This window comes from Theobroma umbraticum, unplaced genomic scaffold (genome assembly GCF_002168275.2).
Source record: "Theobroma umbraticum cultivar Fairchild unplaced genomic scaffold, ASM216827v3 scaffold_44.0, whole genome shotgun sequence".
Taxonomy (NCBI): Eukaryota; Viridiplantae; Streptophyta; class Magnoliopsida; order Malvales; family Malvaceae; genus Theobroma; species Theobroma umbraticum.
In genome coordinates, this window is record NW_018397255.1 from 1,821,791 (window position 1) to 1,843,552 (window position 21,762).

General features: G+C 38.1%; 5 protein-coding genes and 1 pseudogene across 8 annotated transcripts; 1 reads left to right on the forward strand and 5 right to left on the reverse strand.

Annotated features, from left to right (window-relative positions):
- Positions 1 to 43: 43 nt before the first annotated feature.
- LOC110429169 (B3 domain-containing transcription factor VRN1-like) lies at positions 44 to 2,562 on the forward strand. The gene is made up of 5 exons (XM_021445069.1): positions 44 to 311; positions 694 to 812; positions 918 to 1,527; positions 1,716 to 1,921; positions 2,101 to 2,562. The coding sequence occupies exons 1-5, from the start codon at positions 299 to 301 to the stop codon at positions 2,413 to 2,415; spliced, it is 1,263 nt and encodes a 420-aa protein (XP_021300744.1). The 5' UTR covers positions 44 to 298; the 3' UTR covers positions 2,416 to 2,562.
- A 503-nt stretch (positions 2,563 to 3,065) lies between these two features.
- LOC110429167 (xanthotoxin 5-hydroxylase CYP82C4-like) lies at positions 3,066 to 6,657 on the reverse strand. Of its 4 annotated transcripts, XM_089782364.1 has the most exons (4): positions 6,510 to 6,657; positions 6,319 to 6,383; positions 4,519 to 5,648; positions 3,066 to 4,066 (listed from the first exon to the last, which is right to left on the reverse strand). In XM_089782364.1, exons 3-4 carry the CDS (start codon positions 4,597 to 4,599, stop codon positions 3,434 to 3,436), a joined length of 714 nt encoding a protein of 237 aa, XP_089638490.1. In that variant the 5' UTR covers positions 4,600 to 5,648; positions 6,319 to 6,383; positions 6,510 to 6,657; the 3' UTR covers positions 3,066 to 3,433. The 4 variants fall into 4 exon arrangements, with proteins under 4 accessions (XP_089638490.1, XP_089638489.1, XP_089638488.1 ...); XM_089782363.1 differs by having other exon boundaries at positions 4,519 to 6,383; XM_089782362.1 differs by having other exon boundaries at positions 4,519 to 6,440.
- Positions 4,668 to 5,270, reverse strand: LOC149527589 (xanthotoxin 5-hydroxylase CYP82C2 pseudogene; annotated as a pseudogene).
- A 116-nt stretch (positions 6,658 to 6,773) lies between the features above and the next one.
- Positions 6,774 to 9,635, reverse strand: LOC149527590 (xanthotoxin 5-hydroxylase CYP82C2-like). The gene is given in 5 exon segments (XM_089782365.1): positions 6,774 to 7,295; positions 7,298 to 7,853; positions 8,657 to 8,916; positions 8,919 to 9,066; positions 9,068 to 9,635. Coding segments are annotated over 5 exon segments (1,596 nt in total). The 5' UTR covers positions 9,614 to 9,635; the 3' UTR covers positions 6,774 to 7,209.
- Positions 9,636 to 10,480: 845 nt separating this feature from the next.
- Positions 10,481 to 13,718, reverse strand: LOC110429170 (AP2/B3-like transcriptional factor family protein). Its single transcript, XM_021445070.2, has 4 exons — positions 13,588 to 13,718; positions 12,137 to 12,503; positions 11,911 to 12,056; positions 10,481 to 11,147 (listed from the first exon to the last, which is right to left on the reverse strand). The coding sequence occupies exons 1-4, from the start codon at positions 13,657 to 13,659 to the stop codon at positions 10,887 to 10,889; spliced, it is 846 nt and encodes a 281-aa protein (XP_021300745.2). The 5' UTR covers positions 13,660 to 13,718; the 3' UTR covers positions 10,481 to 10,886.
- Positions 13,719 to 14,835: 1,117 nt separating this feature from the next.
- On the reverse strand, positions 14,836 to 21,642 carry LOC110409796 (B3 domain-containing protein LOC_Os12g40080-like). Its single transcript, XM_021419268.2, has 10 exons — positions 21,574 to 21,642; positions 20,791 to 21,065; positions 20,636 to 20,706; positions 20,400 to 20,530; positions 19,959 to 20,200; positions 17,549 to 17,654; positions 16,199 to 16,819; positions 15,567 to 15,992; positions 15,116 to 15,398; positions 14,836 to 15,011 (listed from the first exon to the last, which is right to left on the reverse strand). Exons 1-10 carry the CDS (start codon positions 21,640 to 21,642, stop codon positions 14,836 to 14,838), a joined length of 2,400 nt encoding a protein of 799 aa, XP_021274943.2.
- Between the last annotated feature and the right edge of the window lie 120 nt (positions 21,643 to 21,762).

The window sequence follows — 21,762 nt, forward strand, 5'->3', positions numbered from 1 at the left end:
ATCACTGGCAACAAGAAATTAGTACTTTAGTGTAAACATTTATTGTTGTTTCAGTTCAAAGGTATCATTTTTCTTAAAAAAAACGTTCCTTTTTAAGGTTTTTTTTCTTTTCTTTTGATCTCCTTCAAAGAAAGTAAAAGGTGAACTTTTCTGTTTTTGTTCTTGATTTATGTCTGGTTTATGAGAATTGTGTGGTTTGTCATAGCCAACTGTAAGACAGTGTAAAACCCAAATTCATTGCTGCTCTTCGGCATTTCCTCACTGTTCAAAAATCAAGGAGATTCATCCTTCAGGCTTCATGCAGAGCCAAGGTTTTAACTTTTTTTTCTTCACTTCCATTTTTCTAACAGAAGGTTGCACTTTTCTTCAAGTTGAATGTTTGGTGTTTTGAAAGACATGAATGCCTATAGGATCTTTATCTAAGTAGGATAAAACCTGATTCCTAGTCTCTTGGATAGCTAAACTTTTTGATGTTTGTGAGAGCACCGTTTAGAAGTCTAATCTGTTTCTACCAATGAAAACGAAAGTTGCTTATTTATGTCTTCTTTGTTCAAGAATGAAGAATCGGTTCTTGTTTCTATGTAAACTTTACCAATTAAGTTCCAGTAATTTTATATATTATTTTACTAATAGAAATTACAAACCCAAGCTCTGTTCTCATTTTCATTCTGTTTGTCATGTTTTATGTCTCAGGGATGGCAGCGAAGAGTCAGAATTGCAGAATGATGGAGAAACACAAGTACTGGAAAGAATTTCAGTCCAACAGGCACCAGTTTTTCAAGATAATGATTGGTGATTTTAGAAATCAACTGGTAAATGATGAATGATGAACCCTTGAGCATGAATATGATCCCTGTGCTTGCCTCCTTTTTGCTTTCCCATGCCTTTGGATTGACAACTTTTTGCTTGCTTTGCAGAGGATACCCAGAAAGTTTATGAGCAATTTCCGGGAAAATTTGTCAGGGACTGTATACCTTAGAGGTCCAAGTGGATTCATGTGGGCTGTAGAAGTTCAAAGAATGTTTGATGATGTAGTTTTCGGAAACGGCTGGCAAAATTTCGTGAAAGACCATAGTTTGGCTGATGCTGATTTTGTTGTTTTCCGCTATGATGGCAATTCAACTTTCAATGTAGTTATATTTGATTTAAGTGGCTGTGAACGAGAAGGGTCATACTTTGTGAAAAAACATACGAGCGCCTGCTCAAATGGCAGATTTGGTTTTCGAAGGGAAGATGGAGAGGGCTCTGAAGAAGTAATAGACTTGGACAAAGTCCATGAAAACCATATGCAAAAAGAGAAGCTCACCAAGGGAAATGGAAACACAAGTTCAAAAGCTGTTGACACCATCTCTCAATTGAAGGCAACACAGGAAAAGCACCTGCGAGTTGGAAAATCAGCTATTGCTAGCGAGGTAATTGAAATACTGATGGATGAATCAGAGGAATCCTCAGGGAGTGCAATGGAGGCCAGTGAAGATTGGAGTAATAAGTCTGTATCTTTGAAGTGCAAATCAAAAACAAAACAAGGTTTGTTTCCACTAAATTCTCTTAGGGGAAGTAGATAGCTATAATAGTAAAAAATCTTCTAGATGAACAAAAGATGGAATGTGGTTTGAATCCTCCTTCACTAACAAATTAGATAATTTTCCATTTTGTTCTGTTTCAATATACCAAAAACTCTCTGTTTCTCACTTTTCCTTCCTTTTCGGTTCTAGTTGGTTGCTTAACAAATGATTCAGGTAAAATGAAAAGGCCACTAGATTTGCCAGGATCATATAACGTGTATTTCATATCAAAGAGACGAGAGATAACAGAGGAGGAGAAGCAAAGACCCCGTAGATTGGCCAAGCATTATTCATCTACTAGACCCTCGTTCAGCATTGTTATGAAGCCTACTCACGTTTGCAGGGCTTTTACAGTGGTAAAATCTTTGTTCTTGTGTCTCATTCCCGTTTCCATGCCTAGCTGTTCAAAATCAAGATTAAGAATTATATTGCAGTAACCCTATGAGGCTATGCTAACTATGTCTAGCTGTTCATTTGTTCATCTTGAACTTTGTCTTTGATCAGCAATCTCATCAAAAAATGTCTCTGCATGCAGAATATTCGTGAAAAATGGCTAGACATGCACATCCCTGATAACGTTAGAATAGCTCTGCTGAGAGTCCCTCCAGATGAGAAGAGATGGCCTGTAAGAATCATGCGCACCAAGTGGAGAAGAGGTTTTACAAGGGGATGGGCTAAATTCGTCTTGGATAACAACTTGGAAGAGCATGATGTTTGTGTTTTTGAGCTCAGTGAGGAAGGCAAAGCCAACAAGAAAAGCATAGGCTTTAATGTTGTGATATTTCGAGTTGTGGACGAGATTGTCCCCTTGACACGGTTCTCAAATACTCAACCAAATGCTTCAGATTAGAGAGAAAGGACTGCTTAATTATGAGGTTGATGTGTGTGTGTGTGTGAGTGTAGAAGTAGCTTACTCGTTTAGGATAACTCTAATGGTACAAATACTGTATCTGGTTTAGACTTAGAAATATATAATGACTACCACCTATTCCTTTGATGCCTGTCGCCTTTCGTATCTGGTTAGATGATTAAAAATGCTTTTGGATGGTTATCATGGTCATTTGACTTCAACAGAAACTGAGTGCTGGGTAGAGGCTGCAGTTATGTTCAAGCAGTCTGTTGTATGCAAAGTACAGCACTGTGTCTTATAAGAAAATTATTTCTTGAATCATCAGGGTTTTCCTGATGATGCCAGAAGACAATTTTTATCCTTATTAGTAATGGTCAACAGCTTGTTTTATTCTACCATGCAGCTCAAATGAACTTGTTTAGCTCCAACTCGAAGATATCATGATTTGGTTGGATGGGTAATTGACTGGGGCTTAGGTTCTACGAGATGATCAGTAGTAACTAAAGGTTGGCTAGAGGTAGTCATATTCAAGTAACTAATTTTCAGTTAAGATAAAAAACAGGTAATGGCTACCATAGAAAAAGAGAACAATGGCAACTACTATCCATTATCCAATTATCCTTTGAAGATTAGATCTGCGTAAAGAGTTTTGTTGATTAATCCACTATTGCGCTAATTTTATCAATCTTTTGCTGAGCAAAAAAGAAAGAAATATCAATCTTTTGGGGTTGTGCTGCACACATTTTGGTTGAATAAAACTTCTAATTCATTCAAAAGGGAGAAGTATCTTTTTAGCACGCTTCAAAAGTATCCTTAACGTTCTAAAACCAATTCCTTGAAAGGAGAGAGAATGCTACTCTGTTTGTGTTGTAGGCAAGTCGGGTAGCTATAAAGACATAGCAATGATCAACTCAATAACAGAGTGCAGGACTGCAGGACCCTTGTGACAAGCCCTTATTTCACCGCGTTAGTTACACACTGTACTTTCTTGTTCCAGGTAATTGTGTTAATTCTGTGCCTATACCACATAGAGCTTGGAATTCAGACGTGGAGTGACGAGTACCTCAAGCGGGGTCGCTTTCAGATTGGTCAATCCAGCGCTTTCTGTCATATCTACATCTTCGAGCTTTGATGGCTTAGCAACATCAAAACTGTGCAAGAACCTGCCCAAGATAAAGTGCAACATCTTGAGGGCTAGTGAGGTCCCGGGGCATGATCTTCTTCCTAAGCCAAAAGGGATGAGTTCAAAAGTTTGGCCTCTAAAATCCATATCCTTATGGCTGGTTAAAAATCTCTCAGGCTGAAAATCATGAGGGTCTAGCCATACACGTTCATCACGCTGAATCTTCCAGGCATTTACCATCAACCTTGTACCGGATGGAATGTGGTAGCCTGTTGAGAGGGTGCAATCTTCCAATGCAGCCCGAAGGCCTATGATCGGACTGGGAGGGTATAAGCGCAATGTTTCCTTGACAATGGATTGAAGATAGACCAGGTTTGAGATATCAGATTCTTCTAATGGTCTATCCTTACCAACGTGCATGTCTACCTCATCCTGGGCCTTCTTTAGCACGCGAGGATTGTTCAGTAGCAAAGACAGGGCCCAGGTAAGAGTGACCATGGTCGTGTCACTCCCTGCTAAGATCAAATTCTGCCAGAACAAGACCTTATCAGCAAAACTAGGGGACACTTTATTAAATTATGATCAAACAGTTAGTGATAAAATATACGAAGACAAACGAGCTTGATGACCTTATCACCTTAGGGATCAAGAAGACTCGATAAAAGGTTAAGAATTTCTTGTCCTTATACCGACTCCAATTCCAAGAGATAACTCATTTAATAAAAGCGTTATGGCCTTTTTGGTAATGACTACACAGCTTCCATTTTCTTATGATATCTTGTTTCAGTACTGATTCTTTGGAAGAGGCTGTTTACCTACCACTTGGATTTGACAAGTGTCATCCCAAGATTACATATGTATAATTGAGACAATAAAAGATGGATATCATCAAGAATCATAAACAGAACACTACTAGATATAATTAGCAGGATTTATTTGGTTGGGACTAGGACTACGTGGAGTTTTTTTTGGGCTCTTACCAAGCAAGTAGCCTTGATGATGGTGTCAGCATCGAAACCAGTAATCTTGCCATCTTCCAGGATGTTCAGCATCACATGCATGAAATCCTGCTCTTCAATCACCCCTCCACCCAAAAGTCTCTTCTGTTTATGCTCCTCCAGCCACCTTTCTACGAGACTGTCCAATTGTTTGCAGTTCTTTTCATGGATTTTTCATATCCTTGAAAATCCAGCCACCCGAGAAATGGTATTGCATCAGACAAGACGAACACTCCAAACAGATAAACAAAATCTCTCATAACTTTCTGGCATCTTCTTGCATCTGCTTCCTCACAATCAGCATTTGGTCCGAAGTATCTTCTCCCTCCTACCATTCTCAAAGCAATATTATGAGTTAGATCACCAAACCACTGCTTCATATCCACCAACACTCCAGTTTCTGTACTACCCTTGCTAAGCCATGACTTGTACAGTTCTCTTATTGCAGTCTTTACCTCAGAAGCTCGTATATGTTTGAGCATATCAATCCGGTGGCTTGACAGAAGCTCAATGGTGGCAATCTTGCGCATCTCACGCCAATAAGACCCATAAGGAGCGAACCCAAACATAGCAAAATCATAGCCTAGATGCTTTGAAGCAGCAATGCTTGGTCTAGTGGAAAAAACTTTATCATGGACAGTGAAACATTCTTTGGCCATTTCCCAACTATTTAAAACCAAGACTCTGTGTGATCCTAGCCTTATGGAAAAAACAGGTCCATATTTGTCAGCCATGGCACCTAATGTTTTGTGGGTGAGTTGCTGGCCACCTAAGAGGTGCATGTGGCCAATTACAGGCAAAGCACCGCCAGCTTGCGGTGCAGTGCAGCATCTTTTCCCGTGAGTTCTTGCTTTCTTTGATTGATAAAAGTAAATGCAACTCAAAAGGGCAACAAGGCTGCAGACTGTAGTAAACAGGTACCGAAGGAAAGGGTCCATCAGAGAATTTAGAGCTTGAAAAAGGGGCATATGTAGCAGAACAGGCCTTCCAAGTCTGAACAGCTTGTAAATATCTTTGGTGAATCTTTCCAACTCTGTTAATTTTTTCTTGAAAAACAAGAATTTGACTTTTGGGACTATTGCAATTACTATTATCAATTGCTGTCAAGTGATCTGTAATGCAGATGTATATAAATCTAAGCTGAAATTTTTGAATTCCACAAACAAATTTAAAAGATTATCAGAACCTAACGTAATTATTTCATGAACGTCTCTGTCCTATGTAGAATAACAGTAATCCTTTCACGTTTATTTTTTCAAATATGACTCTGTTATTTTCTGCTTATTGACTTTTGTTCCCTGCTACAATCACATATCCTCAACCTCTAATTTTTCCTTTTTTCCCCTGGGATCACCATCTATCTAAACACGATTGGTCAAACATAAAATTAAAGAAAGAAACAACATCAGCATCAATGACGTAAGATATGGTGAAAAACTTTCATGCATAAAAATAAAGTATTTGTAATGCTTTTCTCAGCCTTTGGGTTAACATAAAGAGTAAATCATGTATGGAGTTATGAGAAGAGAGGAATTATGATGATTTTCCATGGTTTAATTTTCTTTTTCTGTACAAACAATTCAATAGGGAATTTTATTTGTGTTCTGGTGGTAAAAAATTTGCAGAAATAAAACAACAATCATGGTGCCATGAACAACCATCAGATTAAAGCCTGATAGTTAATCTGTTATCTAAAATAGATGCATGCACTTTCCACCAAAAAATGCCTTTCATATTTATTAATAACCCTTACGGATGTTATTTTCAAAAAAAAGAAAATACCTTTCTGATGTAGGCTTTTGGTGGCCACACGTCTCCTCTCCTTTCTATTTCCTGTTTCTTTCTCTCTGGTTTGCCAAATAATTACTTCAGTACATCACATCGTTTTCATTTCTGAACAAGAACTGAGAGATATTGTTTTCATCAATGGAAAAACCAACTAGAAATACCCCAAAAGTTTGTAATCACAGCACCTTTAGATGTTAATTTCTTGGTTATGGCAACAGGTAATGTGACTGACGACTCTGCTGAAAAACCATTTGGGTAGCAGTTCCGAACCTCAGGCAATGAACCTGAGGATCCCAGAAGTAACCACAAGTCCTAACTCAATAAACTCTTGGATAACATGACAATATTTTGGTATGCCTCTTGGAATTGTACTGTCAATATCTGGTAGGTTACTTGGATAAGTACTAATAAGTTGTCTAACAAGTAACCATCTTGGCCACGACCACTCTAAAGACTTTTGTGTTGGACACAAAAAGGGCAAAGAGAAAGTCAAAAAGAGAACTAATTCCAGTACCAGACTGTGCCTGTGATCTTTTATTGCATTTAAATGTTGATTTAATTATAGAAAGTGACCTTGCAAAAGTTAAACTTGTATTATTCCATATGAGATTGAGTGTATCAGAAGTACCTTTCTAGCACGCCTTCAAAGTTGGAAGTGCATTGAAATTTGAAAATGTTTAGCGGTGGTTTGTCTTTCATTTTCTTAACCGGTTGTTGTAAAGAAGTTAATTGCGGTTTGTATTTTAGACAACTAGGAAACCAATAAGTATATAGGAATGATCAATTCAGGAAAGCCTAGAGTAACAAGCAGGGTAGAACCCTTGTAATAAGCCCTTACCTTGACCGCTCTAGTCACCGCAGCTTACATTTTCTTACTGATAATTACTACATTAATTCTGTGCCCAAACCATAGAGCTTGGAATCAAGACGTGGAGTAAAGAGAACTTCAAGCGGGGTTGCTTTCGGATTGTTAATCCTGTGCTTTCTGTCATATCTACATCTTCGAGTTTCGATGGCTTAGGAACTTCAAAACTTTGCAAGAAACTAGCCAGTGCCGAATGCACCACCTGGAGGGCTAGTGAGACCCCAGGGCAGGACCTTCTTCCGGAGCCAAAAGGGTTGAGTTCAAAAGTCTGGCCTCGAAAATCCATATCCTTATGGCTAGTTAAAAATCTCTCTGGTTTAAGAACATCGGGGTCTGGCCACACACGCTCGTCACGTTGAATCTTCCAGGTATTTACCATTAATCGTGTACCTGCCGGAATGTGGTAGCCAGTTGAGAGAGTGCAATCTTCCATTGATGCCCGGAAAATGATTGGACTAGGCGGGTATAAGCGCAGTGTTTTCTTGACAATGGCCCGAAGGTAGACCAGGTTTCTGATGTCCGATTCTTCCAATGGTCTACCCTTTCCAACGTGGATGTCAACCTCATCTTGGGCCTTCTTTAGCACGCGTGGATTATTCAGTAGCAAAGATAGGGCCCAGGTGAGAGTGACCATGGTTGTGCCACTCCCTGCCAAAACTAAATTCTGCCAAAAACAAAAACTTTATCAGCAAAAATGAGAGGCACGTTCTTTATTCAGATATAATCAAGTCTCTAGCAATATAATACACAGAGATGGACAAGACTGATGACCTTAAGCATCAAGCTGACTCAATAAAACGCTAAGAATATAAATCCTGTTCCTGTACCTACTCCAATTCCTAGAGATACTTAATCTAGTTTAATGGCCTTGTGGCATTCATCATGGAATTTTCAAATTCTTAGCGTGCTAGGATTTTGTTTCATTCTGATTATTTGTCAATTATTATCACAGTAAGATTATATATGTATTGTGGAGACAATTTTGGCCCCACGAAATTAACTACAAGATCCCAATAATACTTCATCTCTTGCTTTGGTATTCATATTGATTTGATGGGATATTGTGCCACCTAACTCGCCCACTTGACCAACTTGAAATTATCCTTTTCGTTCTTCAATAGGCCTAATGACTCCGGAACAAGTGCTTTCACCAATATTATAATGCCCTATTACGACTATTTTTGCACTATGAATATGACAGATTGGCCTATCAGTTTCTCACCACAAAGCCTAAGAAATCCATGCAGGGAGTGCCCAATTTTTTCATGTTGTTCAATTTAGCGGGATTTAATCTTTGCAGAGAGCAGTACATTTATAGCGGGAGCTTTATCAGTATCGATTTATCCTAGGACCTCATTTGCAGAGATATATGTTATACATCATCAAGAATTGAAAAGAGGGCATATTCTGGATATATTTGGACTATGTATTCATCATTTGGTTGGAACTAAAGGCTACGTGTCTTACCAAGCAAGTAGCCTTGTTGATGGTGTCAGCATCCAAACTAGTAATCTTGGCGTCTTCCAGGATGTTCAGCATCACATCCATGAAATCCTGCTCTTGTTTCAACCCTCCACCCAGATGTTTCTTCTGCTTATGCTCCTCGAGCCACCCTCCTACTAGAATGTCCAATTCTTTTGGAGTTCTTTTCATGGCTTTTTCATATCCTTGAAAATCCAACCACCCAAGAAATGGTATTGCATCGGACACGACAAACACTCCAGACAGTAAGCGAAATCCCTCATCACTTTCTGACACCTTCGTGCTTCTGCTTCCTCACAATCAGCATTCGGTCCGAAGTACCTTTTCCCTCCCACCATTCTCAGGGCAATATTATGAGTTAGATCGCCGAACCACTGTTTCATATCTGCCAATACTCACAGTTTCTCCACCACCTTTGCTAAGCCATGACTTGTACAATTCTCTTACTGCAGTCTTTACCTCTGAAGCACGTATATGTTTGAGCATATCAATCCGGTGGATTGACAGAAGTTCAATTGTAGCAATTCTATGCATCTCGCGCCAGTAGGATCCATAAGGAGCGAACCCGAACATCGCATAATTATAGCCTAGAAGCTTTGAGGCAGTAATGACTGGTCTAGTGGAGAAGACTTTATCATGGACAGTGAAACACTCTTTGGCCATTTCCCAACTATTTAAAACCAAGGCCCTGTGTGATCCTAGCCTTATGGAAAAAACAGGTCCATAGTTGTCAGCCATGGCACCTAATGTTTCGTGGGTGAGTTGCTGGCCACCCAAGAGGTGCATGTGGCCGATGACAGGTAACGCACCGCCAGCTTGTGGGGCAGTGCAGACTCTTTTTCTGTGAGTGCTTGGTTTCTTCGACTGATAAAAGTAAATGCAACTCAGAAGGGCAACAAGGCTGCAGACTAAAGTAAACAGGTAGTGCAGGAGAGGATCCATCAGAGGAATTTAAAGCTTGGCGGAGGGGATATGTGGAGAGGTCTTGCAAATATTAACCGCTTTGAAATCGCTTTGGTGAATCTTCCCAGGGCTGTCACTTTCCTGGGAAGATAAGAATATCTGACTTTTGGGATCATCACAGGGTAAAATACATGATCATTTTCTGCCATATCTGAAATGTAGGTTATTTTTAATGCAATAAGTCTATATCATGAGATCACTTGGAGCTTGAAAAGATTTGCTTGCATATGATCCAAAACCACCTATATTCTAAAGAAAGAAAAAACTTAAAAAGCCAAGCTCTGGGCTAAATTCAAGTCGGCAAATTGAAGTAATCATACTTTCAAACCTTTTTGTTGGCGAGCAGGTCAGCAATGGTGCCACTGATCAGTCCGAATATAACACAATTGCTTCAAAATTCGTGCGTCTGAATTAACATGCTATGTTTTTTTTTTTGAGCCAAGAGAATAACTGCTGCCTGGCATCAATTAAACGCCATACTGCCACTTTAAATTATATTTTAATTTTTGAGTTTAGATTTCTTGAATTAACTAATATAATGATGGAACTTAAAATCCTGTTTATTAACCACGACAAGTTCCCGTTTATTTAATTTTTGTTGCGTTCAAACGGGGCCTCACTTCTAACTAACATTCACAGTTGTAGATCGGAACTGACTTTGGCTTTTAACTTCATTGAATATTTGAAAATATTTGTCATCATTTCAAGCAGTGATGCACACGGCTGAAGGCTGATGCAGAGGAATAGGGTGTTGAACATGATTAGGCCTTGACCAGCAACCTGTTTATGTAAGATGCCTAGTGGGAAACAAAACGTCAATACCTGATGCAGTGGCCATAATCAGCAGGCAAAATCAATTAAATTTGTGTTTTTGAGAAAAAAATAGGATAACTACTCAAGGATTACTTGCAAAGTATATGACTCAAGAACAGGCTCCTCTGAACAAAATTGTCCTGAAAGGGCCTAAGAGTTCATGTACTTGCAAGGGAGGGCACCACAAAGAATTTGGTCCTAAAGCAGAATGCCTAAAGAAAAACAAGTTTCCCTTCCCTTGAGCAATTATAGAACTACGCTCCCTGTCAAGCAACCAGTACCAGCAGAAGTATCTTTCAGTGCCTTTGCTAACCTACAAACAGCTTTGCAAGATCTAGTACTAATATCTAAAGGATTAAAGAGACAGGGGGGAATGATAGTGACTTGAGGGGGCTCCGGGTTGGGAAGGGTTGTAATTCAAGCTTTCCCAATCTGACGTCTATGGTGCTTGTCTCCTGATAACTTGTACAAGCAGTTTCTGGCTAATATTTCCTCTACCAAGAACGAACTCAAATACACACTTATCTCCTTTCTGCAAATTGTACTCCTGCCGGAAAGAACCCCATCCATGATGGATAAGAACACGACCATCTGCCCTCGAACTGACCATCACTGGCCATTTCTTCCCATTTTGATCAAGAAGCACCACCTCTGGCTTGACTTTAATTCCATATGAGGCCAGAAGTGATCTAGGAACATACTACAAGATGAAGCAAAATACTAATTAAGTACAAGAAAAACTAAACAAAAACAATGTGATCACTTAATATAATAAGAAGAGGATGATTATACAAGTAATGAGAGAAAACTCCTTTAGTTATGTCCAGAAAAAATAATTTGCCTCAACTGTCATTGATATGGGAAAGTAGGTCCAAAACAATAATGACAATAATAACTCTAATAAAGGAAAACTTGTGAAAATGGTTTCTAACAAGGATATATGGTAATTTTGATCCACTTCTAGCGGCTTTGGAATAAAAAAAACTACTGATTTCTGTCTAAAACAAAGAGACTTCCTATAACTGTGAGTTGCAGATAGCAAACCTGATGAACTTGAATCATGAGAAGGACAGGTGAGAAAAAAGTAGAAGCAAGGTTATGCACTGTCTGCCAACTTCCCAAAGGTTATTTTCAAGTTTTCAAGGACCTAATTTCTGTACTAAGTAAAATACAGAACCTTTGACCCAAAAAAAAAGGTATAATAGGACTCCAGGCAGAGATATTCCTAGATACTGTTGGCCATATCAAGTTGTATAAATATGTTGAAAGCTCAGACAAGTATTCTTTGCTATATGCACATCCAATAAGCCCTACATTTCTTTGTCTTCAGCTTCATGAAAATTCTTGACAAATATTTTGACATAACCATCTTGCATATATATATTCCAATAACTTCCCCATATATGAAGACAACCTGAAGTCATGAAAAGTAGGTAAAATATAAAACATGACCTAAAACTCACCACAGCATACCGCATCGACTGATGGATGTTACTGACAAAATAAGGACCTTTTGGTGTCACATATGTTGCAGCGTTAAGTGCCTTGCCTTCCCCAAGATTTGTTCCTCTATTTCTTCTTAGTTTATATCGACAACCTTCAGCTAAACCTGAAACCATACAGCAGATCAAAAGTAATCATCCACAAGAATCTGGGAATAATAATGATTTGACTAAGACTGCACACTACCTAAGTTTTTAACTGAATACTTCTGCTTGCAAGTTTGAGTAGGCCCATTGCATTTTTCCACCTCCTTTATCTCTTTTTCATTCACTGCAAGAGTGGTGGTCACGCTGGAAGATAAAGCCGCTTTGTTGCATCCATTTCTACCAAATATTTCCACATCAAACAGACATTTCCCGTCATATTTGAAAATGAGGAAGTCTCCAAATTCTAAAAAGTTTTCACTTGCAAAGCCTTGCCACCCGTTTGTCATAGTCAAGCCTCCTTCAACTTCTTCCAAATCGACAAGCCACTGCTTTCCAGTATGATTTTTAAGCATGGCATCCTTAGGAATGGTTCCATCAAAATGCCTAATGAAAGCAGGTGGTATTTTCTGCATAATTGAATAGTTTAAATGTTAATTGTCTGCTAAAACAAATTTGAGCAAAAAAATACTTGATTAATAATTAGCAGAGAATGTAAATTCCCATTTAATGCGTTTTAGATGTTGTTTATAGGCTAATTCATCTAACAATCCTTCCAATACAAATTCAGATACAGGATGAAAATTAGCTAGACAAGAATGAACATTCTGGTTTCAAGATTCAATTGGGACCATGCAGGACATGACCAATTTTCTAGAAGCAAACGGCTAAAGTATGGTGACATTTTAAAATTAATATAGGATTCTTACACTAAAAAAAAAAAAGAGAGAGAAAAAAGAAAACCCAGCTTGATACAGAGCTCCAGGCTCCATGACCAAGCTAAATCAACGATTGGTTGCATGAACTGCAGATGGAATGAATAAACACAGCAGCATAAAATGATTGAAACAGAAACACAGCAGCGGGCAGGCCCCAAGGCAACAGTGGACAAACTCCAACAACAGCAAGACAATGATCATTAGCATAACAAAGCAGAAACATAATCAAAGAAGGAACAAAGCAGAAACATAAACAAGGCAGGGTAATAGCAGTCAAATCAAATCAACTCTCAAATATGCCATGGCAGCACTTCTCAACAACGTAACATGTTTGCAAAATCTCAGCCCATAATTACATATAATTCTTGATTACTTTCCTCATCCCGGAAAAATGTGAAATAAACATAAATTCACACAGGCTTCTCACTGCCTTTCTTCTCTCCTCCTGATCTTAATCTCCTAAATTTTCAACAGGAAAATCCCCAAACATTTTCAATCGAACTTTATTATTATATGCCCTATGAAAAGAAACAATTTCATGGATAACAAAACCGTCTTTCCTCCTAAACAAATACTCAAGCTTATAACCTCAACTGTGTATTTTGTGCTTAGTAAAGTGTAACAAAGCTTTCGATGACAAGCCCTGAGAAGGCAGAAGGCAGTGTCAAGGCTACCGTTTCTACAACAATTTCATAGTCGTCTTCTTAATTCTTATACAAACGAAAGAGCACATGCAAAGATGCCCATAATGAGAGAAAGAAACGAGAGAAAGTACCAGTTGCTGAGAATTGAAACAAGGGAGATAGACTTTGAAGAACTTATGACACTGTTTCCGGGGTTTCGCCATATCCCTAGTATTCCCTTCGCCGTTGTGAGAGAGACAGACTGGTGGGTTACGTTCACGTAAGGTCGCGGAAACTGAAAAGACAATCCTAGATAAGTTTCAAGGGTTAAATACTTGACATCCAATAACAACATGACACGTGGTGAAACGCTTCTTATTTATCAAGCCTTTTAATAGAGACTATTATAAACTTACATATCGTATGGAGTTATTCGCTAAAACCCTAGTCTTAAAATTGGCAGATGATCAACTTACATCTTCCAGCCTTTTTTTTTGGCTAGTTTACTCAAAACCCATTATAGTTATTACTTCTTGGTCTCTATTGTACTATAATTAGATGTAAATTTCTATTTTAGAAGAATTTATTTCCATAGATACCATATATATATTATATATTTTTCTCACTCAACAGGTGTATCTTTTCTCATTAGTTTTACTTGCATGGAAGAATAATTACAACTAGGCAGCAGCAGGCCATTCCAGTTGAATATGTGGGTGTGGAAATATGAGAGTCAATATGGCATCGTCTGCTGAGCAGGAGAGAGAAATAACAACCATTGCTCAGAGATGTAGCCAAGCAGAACCTTGAAAAAGCCTGGCCTATCATGGAGCACTGGTTTTCTTCCCATTGGAGTCGATTGTAATTTGGAAAGAGTACAGTTTTTTCAATTTCTTTATTTTATTAATTTTGCATTATGGATTTCACGAATTAAACCATTTCCTCGAATTTTGATGAGCTACCATTCTTCACTTCATCCGACGTAAGTTTTAATCCTGGTAGGACTTGGGAGACTATGAATGTCGCAGCCCGCTGAAAAGTTAGATTTTGTGCCTCCTGATTCCTGAAGCAGCAAATACATACCCCTTCAGGACTACTTTTGCTGGAAAATTAAGAAGGCACCTTATTTAAGGTAAAAATATTCGTCATAGTCAGGACAGCGTCAGAAAACATGTTTCAACGACATGTTAAACTCAAGAAAGCATTCAGACATAACTATCCATGGAAATGGGCAAACTACTTTCTTTTCCGAAGTTTAAAATAGTTTGATTTCTTGAGTCAATGACTTCAGTCCTGTCCGTCGGTATCTTGGAATGCCTCTGAAATCTTTAACTTGTTTCTTTGAGGCCTTGGAGATGTTAATCTTTCTTCCTGAGTTTTCTGCGACAGCTAAATGTCGTCTAGGATTTCTCCTGAGCCATTCCTCTTATTCTCCTCGATCTTTGGCACTGGAAGTTTTCCAGTGGATGTTGGTTGAGCAGGCTAGACATGTTTCCTTTATCATGCACCGAATCAGAATCCACATTAATCACCAAGCTTTCCTTGGACTCAACTTGGTTCTCTGTACTTTTATCAGCTGCTTTTCAAGAACAAAATGATGATAACGAAATCCAAGCATATAGTATTAGTAGCAGAAATCAAATGCACCATTAATTAATACCTAAAATCGATCCTGCTTACCCAATGATGAGCCCAAATTTGCATCTTCAATAGCCTGTTTCCCATAAATGGTTACTTTAAATGAGGTTTCAATGCCCTCCGTCAGCTCGAAGACACAAATATCACCAACTTCTAACTTATTATCCAGAACAAATTTCCTCCAACCATTACAAAGTTTTGCACTTAGCTTTCTTATACTGTGTTGGTAGTACTTTACCGGCCATGATTTTCCATTTGAAAGACGAAGTATGACCTCTTTGAGCTTCTTGCTGAAAAATTTTCTAGCAAATTTCTCTGGTACACTCTGCCCAATACAAAAATAAAGAAGTTAATTCGATTATTCATTCCAATGAGAGAATGCAAAATGCCTTTAATTCCTTTATTATTCTGACCCTTACTAGTCATATTTATCATCTGCGTAATGCGTTAACAAAACTTGGAAAGGCTAGCAGGTATCAACTGAAAAACTCACCAATTTATGAACATATGATGGCTGTAAGACAACAGCAAAAGATGGATTTTCAGATCTGAAAGCACTAGCAATTTGAATGGCTTTAGCTTTTTCAAATGCATTCAATGGTTTCTGGTAGTCCTGACCTGTAGATGATTCTCCAGCATTCTTTTTCACTCGATGAAAGACATCAGTCTTACCTTGGTAAATGGACACTTTGAATGATATTTCACTGCAATTTATTAGCTCAAAGACACAAACATCACCGACTTGTATATTGTTATCATTTGCAAAAGTCCTCCACCCTATTTGTAGACTTGCATTGAGCTTTCTCCCCTTTTCTCTGCGATGGAAGCTGACAGTCCATGTTTTCCCGTTTGAATTGCAAAGATTTACCTCACAATCCTCTTTCATCAAGTGTTTCCTGACAAAGTTGTTCGGTATGGCCTGCATAAAAGAAAATTAAAAAAATAAATTTCAATCCAGAAGGAGAAAGGAAAGGATTAAGGGGGCAAAACAAAGAAGTCCATTGCAAACAACAGGAGTGAAATTACTCAAAACTTTTGTTCACTAGTTATCGTATTTCATACGCAAGTGGAGTAATGGACTCAACATATCGTAAGATTTTAGTGGGAATTCAACCGATTGCTTACCAGTCTACACGTTGGATTGAAGCCAACATATGACGGTTGCATGACAAGCAGAAAAAATGGGTTTACAGAATTAAAAGCTCTAGCACTCTGAAGGGCCTCAGCCTTGTTATCAGCCTTCAATTTTTGAATCCTATGACGACTTCTTGTGCTTTTATCACCTTTTCTAGCTGGAGATCCATCATGCCTAAATTGTGGAAACAGAGATTCAGACTTCAAATTGCTCTCAATATATGGCAAATGCGATTTCTCTCTTGTTTTCCTGCTTGGAGCGATGACCTCCAGGATCTGTATAGAGTCATCATCTTCAGATTCCTCAATCTTTTCTTCCGGAAGTTCTTTGTGTTGCCCATGATTGTTGCTGGTGTATGGATATTCTATCTCTGAAGCACTCCTATCAAATATGATGACATGGAAATTGCAATTCCCTTCATATCTGAAAACCAAAAAATGCCCGTACTCCAGAGAGTAATGATTTAAAAATTCTTGCCAGCCATTTTTCAGCCAAACTTTGCCATCAGCTTTTGTTAGCTCTACCTTCCATATTTCACCATTTGGGACCTTGAGCAGTGCTGGGCTTGACATTGCATTTCCATATTTTTTCACAAACTTCGTGGGAATTCCCTATTAAAACAACCAAAAAAAAAAACCCTCTAATCAAGATATGCACAAAAAAATGCAATTTCCTATATGCATGCCACAAACTGTGAATCTTCTGCTATACATAAATCTAACATATCTTGCAGCTTCAGACTATTTTTCTATTATCTATCGACAAAATGAGTACTCATTCACTATACCAGCTATTTTGTGTAGCCATTTTTGCAATGATGAGGTTTGTATGCTGGTAAAATCGAGTGCTTGCACTCTGTGTTGTACTCCTTTGGAGCAGTTCTTACTGCCTCCCTACTGCCTTGAGCAGTTTTATTAATGAAATCTACTTTATTGGCTGAGCAAAAAAAAAACTGATTTATCAGTATATAGTTATTGAAGTTAATGCAATCGGACCCCTTCACCTGTAACTTTCACTGAGAACATTGCAGTTCCACTAACCAAAACTGTTGAAGATTTATAGAATCTGTGAAGACAATGAGATAATAAAGCTAACCATGAGACAAAATGGGAAGAAAAAGGGCATCCAAAATAGCTCATGAACATGCAAGGCGTGATGATTATGTTTCCTGTCGAATGCCAAATGTCATGGAAATAAATCAGTTTTATTTTGTTATTCCAGTTTTCACATTTCAGAACATCAACGTCAAGTCCTCAGAAATCAATTCGAGAACCAGTTATACTCAGGAGGAAATCAAAGTACATCGGACAAAAAAGAGAGAGGAGTAGGAGAATGCTTACAAGTTTGCCATCCCGAAGGGTCTCTGGGAGAATTATCTTGAAGAAATGAGGCGATTCGCTCGTAAATGTTGAATGGTCATTGCCTTTCCGGTGAGAAGAAGTCATACTTGAAAAGTGCCAGAACTTAATGCCAAATAACAGGAATAATATGTATGGCTGTTTGGTTAATTAATTCTCAACCTTTTAAATCATTTTTTCTCTCTTAATTGATTACATATATGTGTTCTTTACATACAAACACAAGTTTTATTTCTTCAATTTTTACTCTTGTTTTGTAGAAACATTAAAAACTAGTACAAATTCCAACTTTTGAGTAGCAATTAATGCAAATCCAGGAAAACAAAAGAACAGCCAAGAGTTGACTGAAAACTTCAAACTTCTTTGTCAAAGAAGGGCAAACTCCAAGGCCACTAGACCATATGCTGGCCAGGAATCAGGAAAGTATAGGCGGTTCAAGTACAACGGTAGTCCCATTGGATTACTTCCCCCAGCAGCTGCTGGCCTGTTTTTGGACTGATAAATTGACACGAAAGCCAGGAACAAATCTTTCAGACTCATGACTTTGGAGATATGGTGATTCCGTGAAGCATTTGCTCAAATAAAATGCAGCTGAGTGCCAGAGTTGGTAGGAACAAAATACGTAAAAGTGAGAGAAACCAAGACCTGATCTAGGAATTAGTTTTCCTATCTCATGGATGCCATTTCAAATATTAAATGTTTTAAGCTCTCATCACCAAGAGTTGAATGCGTGTTTCACAATGCAAGCATCTAAGCAAAACTAGGAATGAGAGCACCAAAAAGAAAAACACAAACGCTAATATCAAACCTTAATGAACAATTATATGAAGGGAAGAAGATAGAAGTTCTATAGATAAAACCCAATGTGTCTCCTGATTGACTGATCCAGATCACTTCCAGATTGCCATATTCCTAGCAACCCCTTTACCGTTGCGGTTACTGAAAAGAGAATCATAGTTAAATTTGACAAAAAAAGAGTTACGTACTTGACATCCAATAACAATATGACACGTGGTGAAAAGCGTTGCATTGGGGGCTGTCGTGAGGTCTTAGACTAGGTTTGGACCTAGGACTTTCGATTTCTCCTATCCGAGTTGTAGCCTTGATTCTCTGATATTTTTCTAGGACAGGACGGGAAGATACAGAAGGAGTAAGAAAATGGAAATTAGAGATTTTCTGTGTAGATTATCAAGCCTTTTAACAGATACCATGCTATTATAAACTTATATAAAGTCTAGGGCTATTCCTCTAAGCCTTGGTCTTAAAATTGGCAAATAATGTACTTACGTCTTTCACCCTTTATGTTTTTGGCTAGTTTAAACCCATTTTAGCAATTACTTCTTGGTCTCTATTGAACTCTAATTAGATGTAGATTTCTATTTTAGAAGAATTTATTTTCACAAGTACTATATAATATATATTTTTGTCACTCAAAATGTATATCTTTTCTCATTAGTTTTACTTTTATAGAAGAACCATGGAATTAGGCATTGGCAGGCTATTCCAGTTGAATAATATGTGGGTGTGGAAGTATATATGAAAGTCAATATGGTATAGTTTGCTGAGAAGGAGAGACATGTAATACCAATTGCTTAGAGAAGTGGTCATGCAGAACCTTGGAAAAAGGCTGGCCTAACTTGGAGAACTGGTTTTCTTCCCATTGGAGTCGTTTGAATTGGAAAAAACAAAAACCTCGAGACAGTTTTTTCAATGCACCCTTAAAAATGCATTAAACCTTTTCCTAGAATCTTGAAGAGTTACCATTCTTCACTTCATTCAAAGTAAGTTTTTAGCCCGTTGGATATTTGACCTTTACGGCTTGGAGACTTGGTGTCAATCAATGGTCGCAGCCCGCTGAAAAGTCAGATTTTGTGCGTCCTGTTTCCTGAAGCAGCAAATAAATATCCCTTCAAGACTATTTTTGCAGGAAAAATTAAGAAGGCTTCTTATTAGGGTAAAAATATTCGTCAGGAGTCAGGACAGCATCCGAAAGCATGTTACAACGTTATGCCAAACTCAAGAAAACATTTCAAACATAACTATCCATGGAACAGGGCAATCTACTTTCTTCTCCGAAGTCTAAAATAGTCTGATTTCTTGAGTCAATGACTTCAGTCGTGTAGGACGGTATCTTGGATTGCCTCTGATATCTTCGACCTGTTACTTTGAATCCTTACTTGGAGATGTTGATCTTTCTTCCCGTGTTTTGTGGGACAGCAAAATGTCATCTAAGATTTCTCCCGAGGCATTCCTCTTGTTCTCCTCGATCTTTGGCACTGGAATTTCTTCAGTGGGATGTTGGTTTTCCAGGCTAGACATGTCTTCTTGAATTGTGGATGATACTCCAACATTCCTTTTCACCGGACGAAAGACATCAGTCTGACCTTAGTAAATGGATACTTTGAATGATATTTCCATGCAATTTATTAGCTCAAAGACGCAAACATCACCGATTTGTATGTTGTTATCCTTTACAAAAGTCTTCCAACCAGTTTGTAGACCTGCATATAGCAGCTCTCTCCCGTTTCCTATGCGGTATAAGCTAACAGTCCAAGTTTTCCCATTTGAATTGCAGAGAATTACCTCACAATCGTCTTGCATCAAATGTTTCCAGACAAAGTTGTTTGGCATAGCCTGCATAAAAGAAAATTAAGAAATAAATTTCAATTCAATAGGAGAAAGAAAAGGATTAAGGAGGTAAAACAAAGAGGTCTATTGCAATCAGTAGGAGTGAAAATATTTTTGTTCACTATCAACATATTTCATACGCAAGTGGAGTAATGGACTCAACACAAATCATAAGGTTTTAGTATGAGTTCAATTGATTACTTACCAGTCTCCATTTACCATTGAGACCAACATATGATGGTTGCATGACAAGCAGAAAAAACGGGTTTTCAGATTTAAAAGCTCTAGCTCTCTGAAGAGCCTTAGCCTTCTTATCAGCGTTCAATTTTTTAATCCTATGACGACTTGTTGTGCTTTTATCACCTTTTCTATCTGGAGATCCATTATGCCTAAAATGTGGAGCCAGAGATTCACACTTCAAATTGCTCTGAGTCTTGTTAGCTGAATTAGTACTTCTCATCATCTTATGAGGCCGAGGACATGGCAAATGCGATTTCTCCCCCGTTTTCCTGCTTGGGGAGATGTCCTCTAGGATCTGTAGAGAGTTATCATCTTCAGATTGCTCAATCTTCTGCTCTGGAAGTTCTTTGTGTTGCCTATGATTATTGCTGGTGTATGGATATTCTATTTCTGAAGCACTCCGATCAAATATGACCACATGGAAATTGCAATTTCCTTCATATCTAAAAATCAAAAAATGCCCGTACTCCAGAGAATAATGATTTGAAAATTCTTGCCAGCCATTTTTCAGCCAAACTTTGCCATCACATTTTGTTAGCTCTACCTTCCATACTTCATCATTTGGGACCCTTAGCAGTGCTGGGCTTGACATGCCATTTCCATATCTTTTCACAAACTTGGTGGGAATCCCCTATTAAAAGAACAAAAAGAAATGCACAAAAAGTGCACTGTTAATTCTCTGCATGCCGCAAACTGTTAAATCAAAAAAATCTTGCAGCTTCAGACTATTTTTCTATTATCTATTGTCAAAAAGTAATTAAAACTGATTTATCAGCATATAGTTATTGAAGTTAATGCAATTGGATCTCTTCACCAGTAACTTTCACACTAAGAACATTGTACTTCCACTAACAAAAGCTGATAAGATATATAAGAATCTGCAAAGACAATAAGATAGAAAAGCTAATGGGAAAAAACAAAGGGCATCCAAAATAGCTCATGAACATGCAAGGCATGATGATTTTGTTTCCTGTCAAATCCCAAACGCCATGGAAATAAATCAGTTTGCTTTTGTCATTCCCATTTTCACATTTCAGAACACAAATCACTAGTCCACAGAAGTCCATGCATGAACTAGTTACTCAAGAGATAATATAATATATCAGATGAAAAAGAGGGGGGAGTAGGAGCATGCTTACAAGTTTGCCATCCCGAAGAGTCTCTGGGAGAATTATCTTGAAGAAATGAGGCGATTCGCTTATAAACATTGAATGGTCATTGCCTTTCTGGTGAGAAGAAGCCATGCTAGAAAAGTGCCAGAATGAGTTTGAGAACTTAATGCAAAATAACTAGAATATGAATGGCTGTTTGGTTAATTAATTCTCAAC

Coding starts and splice junctions, on each gene's coding strand:
- LOC110429169 (XM_021445069.1), top strand. Junction 813..917: donor GTGATTTTAGAAATCAACTG/GTAAATGATGAA, acceptor CTTGCTTTGCAG/AGGATACCCAGAAAGTTTAT. Junction 1,922..2,100: donor TTTGCAGGGCTTTTACAGTG/GTAAAATCTTTG, acceptor CTCTGCATGCAG/AATATTCGTGAAAAATGGCT.
- LOC110429167 (XM_089782364.1), bottom strand. CDS start 4,599: ATGCATGTGATGCTGAACATCCTGGAAGATGGCAAGATTACTGGTTTC. Junction 4,067..4,518: donor TCATCAAGGCTACTTGCTTG/GTAAGAGCCCAA, acceptor TTGTTCTGGCAG/AATTTGATCTTAGCAGGGAG.
- LOC110429170 (XM_021445070.2), bottom strand. CDS start 13,659: ATGGCGAAACCCCGGAAACAGTGTCATAAGTTCTTCAAAGTCTATCTC. Junction 12,504..13,587: donor GTTTCAATTCTCAGCAACTG/GTACTTTCTCTC, acceptor TCAATTATGCAG/AAAATACCACCTGCTTTCAT. Junction 11,148..11,910: donor AGTCGATGCGGTATGCTGTG/GTGAGTTTTAGG, acceptor TTCATCTTGTAG/TATGTTCCTAGATCACTTCT.
- LOC110409796 (XM_021419268.2), bottom strand. CDS start 21,642: ATGTTTATAAGCGAATCGCCTCATTTCTTCAAGATAATTCTCCCAGAG. Junction 17,655..19,958: donor ATATCATTCAAAGTATCCAT/TTACTAAGGTCA, acceptor GCACTTTTCAAG/TATGACTTCTTCTCACCGGA. Junction 16,820..17,548: donor CCCTTCGGGATGGCAAACTT/GTAAGCATTCTC, acceptor TTGTTTTAATAG/GGAATTCCCACGAAGTTTGT.